Source organism: Sipha flava, unplaced genomic scaffold (genome assembly GCF_003268045.1).
Source record: "Sipha flava isolate LNK unplaced genomic scaffold, YSA_version1 104_pilon_pilon, whole genome shotgun sequence".
Classification (NCBI taxonomy): domain Eukaryota; kingdom Metazoa; phylum Arthropoda; class Insecta; order Hemiptera; family Aphididae; genus Sipha; species Sipha flava.
In genome coordinates, this window is record NW_020271718.1 from 642195 (window position 1) to 661405 (window position 19211).

At 27.5% G+C, this 19211-nt stretch overlaps 1 protein-coding gene across 2 annotated transcripts in view; it reads left to right on the forward strand.

Annotated features, from left to right (window-relative positions):
- Positions 1-19211, forward strand: part of LOC112682789 (autism susceptibility gene 2 protein homolog) — a 29366-nt gene that overhangs the window by 8245 nt on the left and 1910 nt on the right. The window contains exons 2-13 of one of the 2 annotated variants that reach the window (XM_025553524.1): positions 3127-3354; positions 4855-5013; positions 5077-5112; positions 6749-6775; positions 11496-11544; positions 11839-12209; positions 13757-14326; positions 18012-18220; positions 18286-18447; positions 18512-18678; positions 18738-18982; positions 19051-19209. In XM_025553524.1, coding sequence (XP_025409309.1) covers positions 3127-3354; positions 4855-5013; positions 5077-5112; positions 6749-6775; positions 11496-11544; positions 11839-12209; positions 13757-14326; positions 18012-18220; positions 18286-18447; positions 18512-18678; positions 18738-18982; positions 19051-19209 — 2382 coding nt within the window. Of the gene's footprint in view, positions 1-3126; positions 3355-4854; positions 5014-5076; positions 5113-6748; positions 6776-9315; positions 9685-11495; positions 11545-11838; positions 12210-13756; positions 14327-18011; positions 18221-18285; positions 18448-18511; positions 18679-18737; positions 18983-19050; positions 19210-19211 lie in introns of those variants that run through there. The other variant, XM_025553531.1, reaches the window with a different exon arrangement.

Below are 19211 nucleotides of genomic sequence, written 5' to 3' on the forward strand. Positions count from 1 at the left end.
CAGGTTTTTTTTATATATATATATATATATATATATAGAGAATAATCCTGATGGAATTGTTTAACAATTTTTTTTACTGGTAGTCTGAAATATATTATGCATAAAGTAATATCACGTTCGTTTATTCATTGTATATTAACTAGTGTGTTAGTTCAACTCATAATTAAATTGAACTCGAGTAAATCCATACTCTTGTTGGGCCACATTCTTGTCGACCTTCTGATGCAATCACACTCAAGCGAGGAAACCTTGTTATACATCAATAATAAAAATTGTATTACATTATTTTATGAAAATTGTTATTTTGTAAAATTCTAGTTGTTGATTTAGAAACATGTGTTTTTAAAAATAACGTAATAATAATATATAATTTTAATTGTATAGGTACCTACCTACCTACATCCTTCAATTTTTATTTAATTTATTAAAACCGATTTTTTAAATAATTTTTATGATTGCTCATTATCTACGATAAATATGTTCTAAGTTTTCTTAATTAATGTTATTTTTAAATTAATTTATTATAACTTCCTTAAATATATAACTGCTTGTTTAATTTATGCAAAAAAACATCCTTACTAATTAAGTTATATGAATAAATTAATGTTAAAAAGCTGTATTTGTATTATTGAACTGTTAACTTAATATTCATAAGTAAATATGAAAACTGATTTTATAGTTCAAACCACTTGCCACCAAACTGTTACTAAGCATACTCAGTCAATTAAAGTTGATAATACGAATTCCAAACACTCGACTTTAGAAACTTCATCATTATGTGGAGAATAGGTAGTTCGAGTACTCTTAAGTAATTCATATTTTTAATCGATGTTAAAAATTTGTAATTTTTATCAAATAGTGTAATATTATTTCACTTCATTTTTTTTGTAATTATTCCTTTGTAACTTTTTTTTATTTATTCGTTATAGTCTGATGTATAGACCATAAGTTATATTTGTATCTACTAATGGGAGTCCTTGGAGGGGGGATAAATGAGACAGTCCCCCTTGCATAGCCTTTTTTCTTCAAATGTTTGTTTTTTATTATTTATATCACAAAGGAAAATAAATAAATGTAAATAAACTTATGAAGTCTAGATATGGCATTTGTATCTACACTTGATTGTCGAATTTCGTTTTGTGTTATATTTTATGTAGATTTTTCATAATATTCCATAATTAAATTAATTTAGTTATTATTTTTAATACTATTCGCTATATTATAAAGCTAAAAACATAGTGGTTAACAAGTTGTATGCATTTATTTTATATTTTATAATTTTCGTTTTTAAAAGCATACATATTATTCTTGGTATTTATAATTTTTTAAATCCATATTGTATTATAGACATTTTAAAAACTTTAAGATATATTATAATTTTAATTACTTTATTTAAAAGTGTATCTCGTTTCTGAAATTTATTATGCATTCGTTATACATGACTATTGGTGTATTGAATTTTCAGAAATGACGATTATTAAATAAATTCGTTAAATGTTTAAAACTATTAATAATATTTATTATATATTCTGATAGGAGTTGATTATTTTTTACGATTTATTGATTCAAATGTTACAAGTTCACCAATAATCTATTTGATAGGTATTATTCATAAATTTAATTTGTATTGAATTATTTTAATTTATTTATTAGGTGAATATTGTGTTCAATATAATATATTGATTCATAATATGAACTAATACATTATTAAATTTATAATTTTATTATTATTCATTGGTCAGTTATTAAATTAAAATATTTAAATTCCTTCATAAAAAATTGTAACTCCCGCGCAGTTTGTTATTACATTATGGTAAATTAAACTTCCAACACCACTTGTATTTGTTTTTTTTAGTGTTTGGTAGGGTAGTAAATTATAGTTGTATGAAAGGAATAACTAGAGAGCAATGTGATTCAGTATTTGTTAGGTATGCTATTTCAAAAAATGTATGTGAGACGACCCTAAGCTCTTGTAAAATATGTTTATAATAGTTAAGTGGTGGGACTGGGTGTGAACAAATATGCTACCCTCATTAAAATGCTTTCGGGAACTTAGACTCATAATTTATTAGCGCTGAAGTAGGGAATAAATTAAGTATGTACAACATAAATAAAACGTTTCATTTTTTTTTAAAATAGATGTTGAATTGTATGTTATACACAATAAATTACTGTTCATTCATTATTTTCTAGCCTTCTGAAAAATGAAATTGACTCAATGGTTACACTGATGTATTTATTTTTAAAATAATACAGTACTATCCTATTCATTTTAATAAATAGTTAATTATGAAAAATAAAATTGAATATAATAATTACGAGTGTTATATATTGTAAATTGTAAATTATAATTCAATTATTGAGTTAAGTGTAATACTTTTAAAATAAAATAAAATTCCGAGTTGTTACAATTTGTAATTATTTTTCCTTAGATTTTTAAACTGAAAAAATATTGATTTTACATAAGTTATAATTTACTTTTTTATTATTTTTATCATTAAATGGTAATAGTAGTAACGTGGGATTATATTGATTATATGATATGCTGGTAGTTTATTTTATTATAGTTTTATTATACAATGATAATTAATGAGAAATGTTCATCAATATAATTATATTTGTTCATCTCCCATGTGAATATTATACAATGAAATAAGTGCTTATTATTCCATTAAATTGGTTATAATATTATATTTTCAATGGTATTTCGAAAACTTCTAATTTTAGATAACATTGTAAAATGTTTTAGAGTTTTCTAAAATTTTAAAAGAAACTATAGTTTTATTGAAATAAACAGTAAATTTCATTTTTAAATCAAAAATTAAATATTTTATTACTTATATAATAACTGGGTTTGAAATTTAAAATTCAAAAGAGATGTATAATTCTATTCAACGGATTTAGTTCTACTTTTTTTTAGTAAAAAAAAATAGTAAATTCGATCTTGATTTAGAAATAAGGATTCATCTATTTCCGTTACTAGATATCATTGAGCATATTTTAAAGTTATTTTTTTAGATGTTTTTTAGTTAGATTTTTAATAAATAAGTTATAGTTATGATTATATGTGACAGATTTAAATTCAATAATAATTTATTAAAATAATTTTTGTATTTCTGTTTTTAGAATTGTGTTCAACAATGTTTAGTTAAGAGTGCAGTGACTCTTGGACTTGATCCATCATCTCAAAGCTTTTTACATAGGAACCACCATAAACATCATCGAAATCATGTACACAATCATAATAACAATAATCATCATGATAGTAATTCCAGCACTCCAGTTACACCAGTCAAATCGGAGTACAATGTACCCAGTCCACCAACAACACCTAATAATTTTAATCATAACAAGGTAAGTCAAACGAAAAAAAAATTTGTTATGTTGTACGTGTATCAGACGGAGAAACACATGCAGGTCTTCTTCTTAACAGGATTGTTGATAAAGATATTTTGCATTATTTTTTGTTTATTGTCCTTCATTGTCTTCATAAAAAAAAAACTACCGAACTTTACGTGCACCCATAAGTATTTTTTTATTTTATATACTAATAAAATATATTAAACTATTTTAACTATTCTGTAATTAAATTTATCACTTCGTCGTATTTTCTAAAAATTATGATGCCACGGTGTTCGGTATTATCAGATAATTTCTTTGTGTATATTTAATGTTGTAAATTATCATGAAACACAGCACTATAGTAGTAAGGATAAACTATGTAGTCAGATAAAAATATTACTATTTTGGTATTTTTAAACATTGGGAATCCGACTACAATCTAAATCTTGCATTAATAATCGTAACATGACATTTCATTTTCCCGTGAAAATGTTTTGCAAATGTATTATTAGAGATTGTAAATAAAGTTGTGGGATTATAACTGGATATTGGTTTAAAAAGTTTAAATTGCCATTTTTCAAAGTTTACAAATTTACGAAATGTTGACCCAATTCAATATACATTGTTGATAAATAATTAGGAATATATATATGTTTATAAAAATTATTGAAAAAACCTAATTTATGTATAAATCAAAAGTACAATTCTGTATGTGTTTAAACCAAAGTACACACCATTGAACACATTTTATTCATTGAATAAATTAATATTAATTGAAATTTGAGTATTAAAATAAAAAAATAAAATAAAATATAAACAACTATAACAAATATTCCCGCGGAAGTATTGTCTCTGGACACTCTTAACCTCTAACCTCCTCAATTCACGCATTTCATGCATAATAATGTTAGTGTTATATATAAGTAGGAACTATTGTATACTTATAATTAATCACTATACTATTGTTTATTTCTATACTTCCTTATGCTTACTGTACCATATGCGTACATATTGTATATTTCTCTAATTAGTAATTAAAAAAAAAAAAAAAATTGAGTATAAAAAAATAAACAGTCAGTTTGTCTCTAGCAATTATGCTCAATGTTGCCAATTTCATATTAATTCAATAAATAATTGTATTTATTAATTGATAAAAATATCATTTTAAAATTAGTTAATAATATTATATATAATATAATTATAACATTAATTTAATTTGTGTTAATTATAATTTGTAAAAATGTATCGGATTTTTTGAAGTTTTTATTTATTTTACTCAAATGAATAAAAAGAATTTTGATTCAACTTCAAATAAACAGTATAGATTTAATCATAACGTTACGAAAGAAACGCATTTTTATGTATTTATGTCCAGTATTAAATAATAAAAAAAATTTATGATCGATGACAATCATCTAAATAAATGGTTATATTTTTTATATTTCTGTGTTGGGGATAGTAGATAATGAAAAGATTGACCAATTTGTTTTATGAATAACATTGCATTTTCAGAATCCATTGTCCCTTGATTTAAAACACGATAGTGAAGGTGGTGAAAATGATGCTTCTCTTGTACAATCTTTTAAAAGACCGTCTGGTATCAAAGTATCTACATCGTCACCTAGTCAAAGTGGTCAAAGACGGTCGAGCTCGAGAGAACGATTCAGTGATGTAAGATATATTATTTAAGTTAAATTATAATGAACTATAATTAAAATTTATTTTATTTTATAGGCTAGTAGTAATTGTAGTTCAGGCAGAGGTTATATTGTAAGTATTAAATGTATTAATATTAAAATGTATTAAAATATTTTTACTATTTAAACAAAAACATATTTATAAGAATCGTTACTAATAATTAAAGTACGGATTTTAAAGCAATAAAAAAAAAATAAAGAAAACCACTAAAAAAAAGCAATAACACTGTATTAATCTTTCAAAAAATAATTAAAAATAGGTTTTAAATAAATAAATAAATAAATAAATAATATTTAGCATTTTGCAAATGATTTTACGGTATTATAACAAAAATTAAACTGTTATTCAGAGTAAATAATTTCCAGAGCATGGCATATTTTTGTGTTTATTGGCGTTTCAAGATAAATTAATCTACTATTATACCTACCACCTATAATACGGTACGTGACAAACTGAACACACCGAGAAAGGTTGTTAATAAATGATTGAACAATATTTGAAATACATTATATAATTTAAAAATAAATAATAATATTTCAAATACGTTTATTTAGAATATATTTTGAATAAATGTGACTTAAAAGCAAAAAAAAATTACCCAAAAAAACAAAAAAAAAAGTACTGTGCATTATAATTATTATTAAACAACTTTAACTTATTTAATTTTTTTATGGCTAACGAAGCCTATCATAGGTTTCAAAAAATATAAGAAAAGTGTGTTGCTAATCAAAAAGGTTGAAAATCACTGGTATATTAGATCATTTTTACGAATAGTAAAGTCCACTTTTATTTTATATTTTCCCAGATAGGATTTTCAGCTTGTATTTCATAACATTTGTATCATTTTAGTTTTAAACAATATTAAAACATACAAACTTAAAATTCTGAAAATTTCTATTTCAATATTTGTAGTTTGAAAAAAATGTTTTCAATATTATTTCTGTAGTTAAATTGTAAACCATTTATCCAATTCGATCGTCATTGCTTAAGGTCTATTATCACAGGTCTGTGCCGAGTCCGTTACACGATACGGTACGTCCTGGTCGAACCGGATCAAACATTCACACTCGTTCGGGCCTTATCTAAATTTACAATTCAATTTTTAATATTTAATTTACAACTTACAATTCAGTCTTTTACACTTGTCTTAACGTTTCCAGATCGGCATTATCTGGCAAACCCGTTTGGGAACCCGATGAGTAAATTGTTTTAGTAAATTATTTTTTCAACTAGGATTTGACATGAACACCCACCCTGGACAAATGTAAATTGTCAAATATGAAATCAATAAGATAATATTTTTTCTAAAACCTGAACCAGTGGAAATCTATGATATCAGTATATAATCAATACGAATAATGTTACTAGTTATATATAATAATTTAATATACTAAGGAATAATATTTATGTTTTTTTGACCATTTATTATAAACTCATGAATTTGTGATCAATTTTTAATTTCTCTATAATATAAAATTCTCTATTATTATATCTCTATAATATAAAATATTCTCTATAATTAAATACAAAAAAAAAAATCTTGAATGTTAAGTTCGATTTAATTTAAAGCACTTTTATTTTAATTGGTGTTAAACGTGTAATCAATAATATATTTTTAATATTCTTCAATACCTATTCATTATTTTGTGTGCTTCTATTTAGTGTAACATATATCTAATTATTATTATTATTATTATTATTATTTTAGTGTGACAGTGAAGATGATGGCGATAAGGTAAGACTTTTTTGAATGTTATTTTGATCGTAGATATTAGATTTTAATAGTTTGATGTTCTAGATTAATTATTTTTAATTTGCATTATGTCCATTATATAGTACCACAGTGCCTTATTACTAACTTGTACCATTGAATCTTAGTCGATTTTATTGATTTATATATTAATTGAATAAATATTATTATTTTTTTAAATTTATAATAATGTGAGGTTGTCTATGAAAATAATCTTAGATTATTTATCTATTTTGTAATGTAGATTCTAGATTCTGTAAAATAAAATTAAAATGTTTCTTAAATTTGTAATGAGATTATTTATTTAATTAACGTTAAATTTACTTAAACACTAGTGTTTTAGGTTAAAACATTTAAGTACTCATTTAAAATAATTAATTTTAAAATTATATTTTATAATATATTTTAAACCGTACTTTAATATAGTAAAATAATCAGTACATAGAGTGATATTATCGCACTCGTATTCGAAAACATACAAATTATTATCTTTTATATACTGTTAAAGCAATTATATTTTTCATGTTGAATATGTTTTATTTAAATACCATAAGGTATTATTAGATAGTATGTATTTATACATTCCCAGAATGTTGTTTCTTGATATGGATTAAAACAGTTTACTTAAGAGGGTGCCACTCCCGCATGTGTTGTCTCCGTCTGACACACGTACAGCAGTCAAATTTGCGTAAGAAGTTCAATTGTAGTGATGTTCGCTTTAATATAAGATTAAATTGACCTATAATAATACTTTAAGGGAAGAACATTATCTGTTTTTTTTTTTAGTTTTTTCTTAAATTTTAATTTTAAGCGATTAATGAGTTTTTTTTAAGACGTAATATTTTATATACTCATAATAAGCTTAATAATTTAAATATTGGAAAAACTCGACTAATAAAATACAGATATTGTTCTTGATGTTTTTTCCCTTAAAATTTTATTATTGGTTATTTTATTCTATTATGTATGTTAATGTTGACGTAGTGATATTAGCTACATTTGAACACAGCAAATTTGCTGTGTTATATGTTTGTCAGACGGAGACAACACATCCGGGTGTAGTATTCTCTTAATATAAAGTCTTATAAAGTAAAACGCAATAATACTGTGAATATTTTTTAACAACCGTTAATTAATTTAAAACATTTTTTATGATACTACTTATTGAATCGAGACCCCAATGTTTATTATTTATATTAATAAAATAATTAACAGCTATTGAATAATTCATTCATTTAATATTTTTTTCGTTTTTAAGTGTTTTTTCTTAATTGAAACTTAATTATTTGTAATAAATACAAACAGATTAAATTATTCGGTTTTATTTTAAATTGTTCGCGATTATTGTAATAAAAATCACTGTACATGCTTTTTTTTTTTTTTTTTTTTTTATTCACATTAGCTCATTTCATTCCGTGTAATCTTGATTATTTTTGTAATAGAAGTAGTAAAGTATTATATTGTTCTTTCTCCCTCATCATTTATAAGGAAAGAAAAACGACCGTAAAATCTTGTCGGCCCGGGGCTTTTTCATCCTGTCCTCTCTTCCGCATTCGTTTAGTTTTTATTCTCGTCGATTTGTTCCCGGGAAAAAAAACCCCTCTTTCCTTCTGGGTGCACACCAAAGTCTGAAAGTTATCTTTAATGGAGGGGGAAAATCTTCGTTGATGTTTTTCCTTCTGCAAATAATAATAATGGGCTTTTCGACATCGCTTTACAGTGGTAGCGACATGAATATTTATTATAACACTTTTCCGAGCAGTGGAAGCGAAGAAAAATCATCCTACACCCGTTACTACCGCACCTCTTAACTCTCCCCTTATGTACTTTGCTGCTTTTGAATATATTGAATTTTTTATTGCTCATCGTCCGGGAATCTTATATTTCCTCGACGGCGGCGGCGGTGGTTTAATGATAATTATTTTCTCGTCTATCATGTTTATTCCGTGCCGCTGTTTAATGTTAAATGTATCAATAATTAATTGCAAAGTAATCCTCTTCCTGTAGGTATAAAAGAGCAATGCACCTGTATTACGTAGAGCAGATATATCCACCTTTTTCCCCATTCGAAAACGACATGTATACGAAAGCCGGTCGATATTTTATAAATAAAAGAAGGGATGGAAGTAGTTGTGTGATTTTACCGTTTCTGACTAGGTCGGGTTACTTTTTCTTTTTTTCCTTCACTCGGCAGACGTGCAGGAATTTTCTCCCATGTTTTCCCGCCTTCCTCCGCAAACGCTCGCACGTACGTACAGGCGCGCACGCGGCGAGTACTCGTGCACGCGCGCGCGCACGCACGCACACGCACACGCCACGCGATCGCTCGCACGTACGTACGTACGTAACTTTGCTAAAGTTTTTACGACCCTTGGGGGGGAAATGCACACGACGGCAAATAGGAGGAGACCAGACGACGACGGCGGTGGCGTTGAGACGCGTGCGCGCTGTACCGCCGTCGTCGGCGTTCCCTTTCCGCGTCCATCGTCACCGCGAGCTCGCGGGTGTTCTGCTACCGCGGCGTAAAACCGAGCCACGAGTCAGTTAACCAAGTGAACTTGGTGCGTGCGCGTTCACGTCCGTCGCGCGTCGTGTTTTTATTTTTTATTTTTTATTATTATTTTTTTTTTTATATACCTGCTGCGTTTCCGATCCGTCGCCGTTATAGTGTATGCGTGTTCACGCCGGAGTTCGTATCGCACGTGTTCCCCCTGTCAGCACCGTGTATAGGTGTTTCCTCTCCCGCCGCGATCGCCCGCACACCACTGGTGGACCACTCGTCTCGATCTGCCCAAATGGCACCGGCAACGCGTTCGTGGTCATGCGTCCACTGAGAAATGCCGCCTTTTGAACAAACCGTCGTCATGACTGTCGACGGACCGAACAGTCAATCGGTAAACGTTTTTTCTTTTTCCTTTTTTTTTTTTCCACGCACAACCGCATGGTGGAAATCCGTGCGATCGCTTCCGATACGTAATCGCGCGTACGTTGATAGTATTGAAGTATGTGTCGTTTTACCCCGTCATCACGTGCTTCTTACTCGGAAGCCTCTTTTTATCTCGTTTATTCTGTGTTGTAAAGCTTCTGGTTGAGCGCGTGTCCAACAACCTTATACATTCGAATGCAATGCATTGCCGCCAGTTTCCATGTCTGTACGTTTGGATTATATTTATTATTTTTTTTCCGCGTTCGTTTCACTTTAACTATGTTTTTATGGCCAGTTTAAAACCTACACAACTTTTAAGTGTATTCCTCCCTCTCGCATATCTCTCTATCCGTCGTACGTTACACCCCTAGTGGTGGTTTTTTTTTATTATGTGACCTCGTGCGTGGAGGTGGTAGTGGTGGTGGTATTTATTATAGCATCGCGTAATGTTCTCAGAACTCCACTGTGAATTAAACTTCCTTATATTACTGTTAACAATACACCTTTACTACCTAGTTTTAACCGTCGAAAGGCTTCACGTATTTGTTTAGATTGCAAAAATATTCGTCGGTTAATATTGTCCAGATATTTTCTGTTCATCATTTTTATAGTATTTAAAAAAAATTTTAATGTTAAATATTATTTCTGTGTTATCACAATAGACTATAATGACATCGTATAATGACAAATCCTAACTAAACAGTAATAATAGTTTCCAAACAACAATTATAGTTGCTTATAATTTATAAACATTCAGTATTTATTCAAAATGTAGACTGTAATAATGGTACGTAATGATTGAGTCAGAAAATTATCTGACTTATTAATCGATATAATAGATGGATGTATAATATTTGTTCGCATTTATCATTATAGTACTTTTCCACAATCTATTTTGCTTATGACCTTGTTTAACATGTATTCACGTAAATAAGATATTATCACTGGACAAACAAAATGGGAAATATAGAATTAATTCATAAATCGTTATTATTCATTGATATTGATAAATATATATATATATTGATAAATGCTCAGTCATCTTTGCATATCGATATTTCAATATATTATCTTACTTTTTTACTTTTTTTTGTATAGTGTTGTATAATAAGATGTACATAGATACTTAGTTACGAAGACCTTGAATACAATTTATTATATTTTATTATTCGTGTCTGAATCTTATATTTTTCCTTTATCTACATTTTTAAGTATAATAATCATATTTACGCACACACACAGAATTTAAAAAATGTATATATATATAATACTTTTTAATTAATGATAACGCTTATTATAATAAAAACAATTTGTTATTTTTATCGGAAAAGGAACATATGTATTCGATAAAAAACCACTCAATAATTATTAATAGGTAGCACCTAGGAGTTCTAAATATAGCATTTTTTATTTTATGTGTTTAGTTAAAATTCAAATTTATTAATTATTGTGTTTGTAAGTATTTGTACTCAAATTATTATCCAATCCAGCAGCAATATTAATCTTAAAAATTACATCGTTTTAATGTTAAATTTGAATGACTAAATTTCAATACGTTTTACGATTATTGTAATGAATCGTAAACACGACTACCATAGCTTATTTTATTTTTTATTTTTATGGTGTTTAAAATATCTAATAGTCGTAAAACACAAGAGTTATTAAAAATGTAGTGGCGCAAATTATGGCTTTTTGAAAATATAATAATAACGATAGTAAAATTTTATTGAGTTCTGAAAATAAACTAGATTAAATTGTAAGATTTTTATTTTGTTTCAGGGTTCAGATAATTCTGACCTTTTTAGAACCAGTCTGGTTTCCAGGAAAGGTAAGCAGTACTTCAAATTATATAATAATGTTTATTTTTTTTTATGTATCGTTAAAAAAATGAATTGATTTAAATACTCTTTAAGTGTTTTCAAAAACCCTACTAATTATATTTTTAACCAAATATATTTTTATATAATATTTTTTATAAACAAATGTTATATTAATAGAAAGTTAAAATTAAAAATTATGTTTTCTAATCTTAATAAACTTCTTATATATTTTTAAATTTTTTTTTGTAGTAAGAGTATATATAATTAGTTATGAATACAATTTTGTTGAATACAATTTTTAGATGAATTACCAGGAAGAGTTTCTTCTGAACCTGCCCAAAATGTACCTGCAACAGCTGCTAAAGATCCTATATCCATTACACCGCCTAGTCGACAACCTACTCCTCCATTAGTTAATGGCGTAGATTTTGATAACCATTCGGCGCCTGAAACAACTACAGCATCTATGACTCATATCAGACCCTCACAAATTCCTATGTTACCACCTCCATCTACTACTCCTCGGGCACTACAGGTGTCTCAACCAACATGTCCATCCCCTACAATACCTCCAGCTTCTACCCCTCCTATTACATCTAAATCTCAAAATGCACACGTGAATGGACATGAAGCTTCAACACCTTCTGCTTCAGTTACATCGCGGTACTCTCCGGTAAGCAAAATTATCAACTATATATTATCTGTTATATTTTATATTCATCAATTATAATATTATATTACAATATGAATTAATAAAATTATTTTATAAACTTTTATAAAATATGAAATTAAATCATTACAACTATAACATATAATATTTTTAATGTTATTATATTTTATTCTTGACTCGGAGAAAAAAACAAGTTATCATCACAGGTGTATTATATATTGAAAGCCTTAATTTTTCTATTGTTATATTTTCTTGGATATTATAACTTGTAAATATAGTTAAATTAATACCTAATAAATAACATTATTATATTATATGCATGTAAAGGTCATTCGAGGCAGCTACGAACTGATTTGTTCATTCTTTCTGACGTACACATAAGAAATTTACAATATCAAAGTATATTGACCTATTAACAAATTTAACGATAAGAATATTTTCTGCTATCTCACGTCAGTTTTTAATAGAGATATTAACATTTTAAATACATATAGGAATCTCGTTATAAAATTAAAACATCGAAACCCTTACAGTAGATAACAAATTGTGGAAACGTTTTTTAAATTATATTATTAATAGGTCGATTTCCTTTTATATTATATTCAACAAATGCTAAATTTATATTAACTATGTTGAAATAAGAAAAAGTAGAAAAAATACAATGGTTTTAATATTTAATTTATTTGTATTGTGATTGATTCCTTAGATTTGTGTGCTCACTATTTCTTGATTGATATTTAATAATTTATTCCAGATTATGTTCCACAAATTATTTCAAGTTAAAATATTTTATTAGATTAGTCAAAATAAAATATTGTTTAATCATAATAAATAATATTTTATTCTATCGATTCAAGAAACATGTATAGTAATTGTATTTAATCATTCCTGAGAATATTGTGTATTCCATACATTCATTTCAAGTTTCTCTTTATACCATTCCTGGCAAAGTTTTTATTTTATTTTTTTCGACGTTCAGTTTTTTTTATGTTATTATCATGGGGGTATTTATACAATACCCTCTTATATCCAGATTGCAGTTGAAACGAGTTCATATTGACTATCTTATATATCATCACATCAGTATTCACAGTAAGAAACCAGTTGTAACCGGCCTAATATCGCACTTATTGGGTATAAAAAATGTTGATATACCACTCATGAATCATTTTCATGTTTCGCACGTGCTTTATAATTATCTTAGTAGTGAATTATAAAGAAACAAAATGAGCATTATTACCTTATAAGAAATGTTACTGAACTAATTATCAGTTATCTATTATAATTAAAGTAATGTGATTTATTATTTGAATGATTTTATATATTGTCAGATAGTTAATTATTTCAATATATTTGCAGCATAATGAACGAATACCAAAAGTGGCGTTTGGTTTAATTAATTATAATATTGTAATTCTTAATTTAATATCGTCTTTTTAATATAATTAATAATTATCTAATATAATGAATTCACTAATATTTTTTAATTTTTTGTTATTTTTATGTGATTTATGATATTATTATTTAAATTATGTGTATTTATATTTCAGGTATCATCTTCAGGACTTATCAGTCCTCGAAATTTTCCCACTAATACATTACCACCTACAAGTGTACCGCCATATCAAACTCCACCTCAAGCATGTCCATTGTCTTTGAGCATCACAAATTCTTATATAACTTCTTCCTCATCACAAAACCCCGTATTATCTCACGCTGCATCTAATTATATACCAAAATCGTCTAACCAACAAATGCCTTCTCCTCATCAACATAGTTCTCCTTATATGCAAAAATCTAATATGATGTATCATCCGCCTCACGGTGTTCCCTACTCTTCACCCGGTTTTCATCCTAGTCCATATAAATCCACCCCATCATTATTAGCTACCGTATCTAGTTCTTATATACCCTATTCTACTACTCCTTCATCCACAGTAACTGTGTCAGCTTCTGCTACGATTTCTAGTACTTCAAGCAACAATCAACTCACCGCAACATCGCCGGCAACTAATTTTAACTCTCCATACCAACCTCCTGTTCCTCCACAGCATTATCCACCATTGTATGCTCCATACAGAAGTACACCTTACATGCCATCTGCATTGTCGAATGCAGCAGTAAGTATTTGTCTTAAATATACAGCATTCAAATAATAATTATTGAATTATTTATGTATATTTTATATCTATATAAAATTTAACAATTTAAATTCGTATTAACAAATTATATAAAATTGAAGTATAAAAATATCATATTATATAACTGGGATTATTATAATCGTTAAAATGATTTTATTATTAATTCTTATTAACTGTTTTCAAAATTTATTATTTCGAAAATACTAATATGTATAATAACATCCTAAATTTGGTTTTAAGTTTTATAGAATTATTATAAATTTTATTCAAATTATTATAATTAAATAATTATCAATTTACTAGAATACAATTTTAAATTTAATTTACTGTAATTAGGTTGAAGTATGATGTGGCGCATTGGTTGGCTACTGATAGTGCTCCGGTTAAACCGGAGTTGCCCAATTGCGGCCCGAATCCAGGTAGTCGTATTTTATCCTAAATATAAGTATCCCGATTGCGTCCAGACACACATTGGTTCACAAAATGTTTAATATTTATTTTTAAAGTATAATTACAAGATTGCAGTAACAAATGGTAAAATAGTAAAATAATACATTTTTTACAATATAAAAAGATATGAAATACAATTATGTCAGTAAATAGTCAATAAATAGTCGAATATTAAAATAATAAATTATCTACAGTAAAAAAAAATAGATAATAGTTGTTGTATATATCTATGGAAATTACCACACCGAATATCGGTTATCGTATGAATCGTGATTACGAGAGTTGATTATGATGTCAAAATACGTATCGGATGCAATCGGGATATTTATTTGGTTTTGATAACCACTTGAATAGTAATTCCTACCTGCTATGTACGGGCCGCAATCGGGATAGGTGAAAAGGTAAAAAGGTTACTTAGGGCCGCAATCGGGCGACGCCCGGTTAAACATCGTCAGGCTAACTTCCGAAGAATGACCATATGGGTTTTTAGTAATGATATCATGTTCTCAGATCACGTACTTACTCACGTGTTTTAAAAACTATCATTAATGTTACCCTTCTCATTGTTCCATTGTCAACTAATGGCCGTAGTTACTTAGATCAATAATATACATATATTATGACTATTCTAGTTTTTTCATTTCAATTATAAAAACTATAATTATTATATAAATAATTATAAAAATTATAAAAATAATTTTTTGAAAGACTCTTTCAAGTAAAATTTTATAACTAATTGTATATTATTTAAATTCATTAAATCTCTTGAATTGTTTTTCAGACTAAGGAGAGTGTTGTTAATTTTTAATATCTATATTTTTATAACATTATTAGTTATTATTTATCATAATAGATGGGAAAAATGGTTATATGAACCACATTGGTATCATTGCGTTTATAACCTCTCTGTTGATGTGTCTAAATTTCCTCGCTTATGTAATTAGTATTACAATTAAATACGTTTTATTTATAAGTCTAAACATTTATTTAAACTTTTATTACTTATTATTTTACATTTTCACCATAAATTGTGATGTTATTTAAAAAATCATCGTCCATAGTTCTGATTATGGTTTAGTTGATAGGCCATCATTTTGTTGTTAAACTTAACGGCATCATTAATATTAATAGAGTTTCAACGGAGCAGAAAACGGACTTGTAATTAGGAAGCCGAGGGAAACGTTACACAGAATTTGTTCACCTTACTATTTCTCTCACTTTATCTCTTATTATCCTTCTCACTTTACCTTGAGCATGAATGTTAATTTTTCCATTCTGCTACTCCGAGGAGAAGTCTAGAGAAGGTTAATGATAAAACTACATGATGGCGGCAACGGTAGTGGTGGTAGCTCCTTAATTACTACCACTGAGTCCTACCCTGCCTTGTATATAAAGCTCACCGCTTATCGACTTTTGCTACGCTCTATATAAACTTTTGGGTTGCCACCAACTTCCAGTTTTAATTTTCCCTCGTTAAACGCTTTAAAACTCTTTCGTGTTTATACAAATAAGCATCTAAACTTAATATCTATATAAATTCGTCTTGTCTAAAAATTATCAAATTATTTTTTTTAATATCGTATTAAAGCGTTAATATCTATTATTGAATCACTTCAACTTTTTAGTTACAATTATTAACTGTTATATTTTCTTTTACAATACCTGTGTCATTCTCTACAATGAATTGAGTCATTTATCTATTCAAATTATACCTTTCATCTGTTGTATTAATTGCATAGTTATAAAATAAAATTATTAGTTTATCAAACAATAAATAAATAGAGATAATTTTTAAATGAAGAGCATAATATCATTTTTATAGCCTAACTTTAATTAAAATCGATTTTTGAAAACAAATCCTTGAAGTTGTATTTTTTTTAATTTTTTTTGTATTTTTATTTATTAGAATTAACGACTGTCGGCTGTTTGCAATTAATACGTAATGAATACAAGATATTATATAGTTACAGTATTGTTTACATAGGATTAATTTAAATAATTAAGGTTTAAGAATAATATAAATAACAAAATTACAAATAAGAAACGGGAAACAATAAGCAAAAATGTGCGTCTCAGTACTAAAATAATTAAGGCAAGTTTGCTACATACATCAATCTTGAGAGTGAGGCGTTTCTGGCGAAATTAGACTTATTATTTGGGGAAAAGGGGTAGAAAGAGCACTGCAGCCTAGTATTAGTGGGAATATATTTTAATTTTTAAATGTAATGTAGTCAGTTTTTTTTATTCAAAGTCAATTTGTAAAATATATATTAAAAAGGTTTCCATTTGTTGTATTTATATTATGCCATTAATTTTTGAATATACAGGTACGACATCATATTTTTAAAAATATTTAGTGCTTTCTTTCACTCGCTCACTAGACGTCTCTGTAATATTTTGCGTTTAACTTGGTAAAAATAGGTTTCCAACAATTTAATCAACAAAAATCCGTTTTTGTCAAGTTTAATTCAAAAGATTATAGCGACGTTTAGTGACTATAATATAGTCCCTATTTAAACTTAGGCGTTACTAATTTTAACAACAGGATGACGTAACTGTATATTCTTTGATTAATGGTCATACCAATGATTTTTATTTAGACAAAACTTTATTGTTATACGTTTTTTTGTGTTTGTTTGCATTATATCCAAAATAAACTATGAAATATTGTCAATTATAAAATGTCTATTAATATATCAAAATACAGTATACATTTTACATTATTTACTATTGATATTAAAATCAATTAAATCCATAAGTGTGACGGAATCTAATTAAAAAATAAAAAATCTTCTATTAATTTAAATGCAAAATAATAGTATTAAAGTTAAATTAAATCTTCATTTATAAAAAGTAAATGTTTTCAAAAGGCTTTATTTCAGGAACTAAGTTTTCTTTCTTTTTGCTCTTAAGGTCTTTGCGCCAAATAAAATTGGGGATCATAAATCTTTCTAGATATTTATTTTGCAGTTACTTCATATTATAAGGATTAAAACCGTCTTATTTTTTGAGTATATTAAACTTCATGTTGAACTAAGTATATCAAATCTTCATTAATTTTTATTTATGTCCAAGGTTTATTAAAATTAAAGCACTTTTATCTTAAACTTTGGAACATACATAAATAATTAAAATATTTGTTTTTTCTAATAAGTTTTGTTTATAAATATTATTGTGGCTTGTATCTTAATTGTTTCTTTTAATCCTTTATTAGAGATTAAATCGATCTTCCCCAATGTCTGTGATATCAACTAAGTCGAGTGTGATGTCTGCATCTACTCTAGTTGCACCAATAACTGCTGCTGCGGTTGCTGCTACTACTACTAGTACTACTACTTCATCACTTTTGAGTGGACACCCTATTTTAGGTAGAGGACAGTCACCGCGAGGCCCAAGTCCAAGCAGGGAACGTGATGGTTATAGGTAAATTTAGTATACATTAAATTATTAATTCATTTTATTGAACTATATGAATTTTGTATCAACAGTTTAAACCGAAACACTGGTCCTCCATTAAATTCTGCTTCGTCATTTAATACTCCATCATTGGCGTTAACTCCTGCTGCTGGCCCAACTTTAGCACCTACTATCCCATCTTCAGTACCATCTAGTCTTGTTTATAATAAACCGGCATTGTGGGGTCCAATAGGGTAAGTTCACATGTAGATTTATTATAAATTTCGACTTAATCAATAAATATTTTTTTTTTTTTAGAAATAGTATTGCAACATCTACAATGGCAAGTATAACTCGACAACATCCATCATCATATCCACCGCCATTATTTTCGTCACCAGTATCTACAGCTACATCTCAACCTTCATTACCATCAGCTCCACCAGCTCATAATCCTTTTTCTGCTGAATCTTTATTTCAATCTAGTATGTTATAATGTAAATTAAAACGTGTGCATATATTATTCTAAAATTATTTTATTTAGACCAAGCTGACATGTTAAGGAGAGAACTAGACTCCAGATTTTTAGCATCATCTCAAGAAAGAGCTTTGACAGTTGGTGCACCTTATTTACGCACAGAAATGCACCATCATCAGCATCAACATACACATGTACATCAACATACAGCAACACCACTTATTCCTGCTGTAGCAGCAACTGTAGCATCTATACCAAGTGCTTCAACCTTACCACCAACACCATCTTCGGCATTATATGCACCTCCACTGGTTTGCTTTTACTTTAACATATTAACTTATTTGTTATACATTTATTATTAATAATTTAATTTTTGTAGTTTAAAGATATACCAAAATTGGGAGGAGTTGATTCACCATTTTACAGGCAAAATTTATTATCTGGAAGCTATCCAGGATTTACACCAGGCCTTTTACATTCTTCAATGGGTCATACACCATTTACACCGCCAAATCACATGCCAACATTTACTCCAAAAGT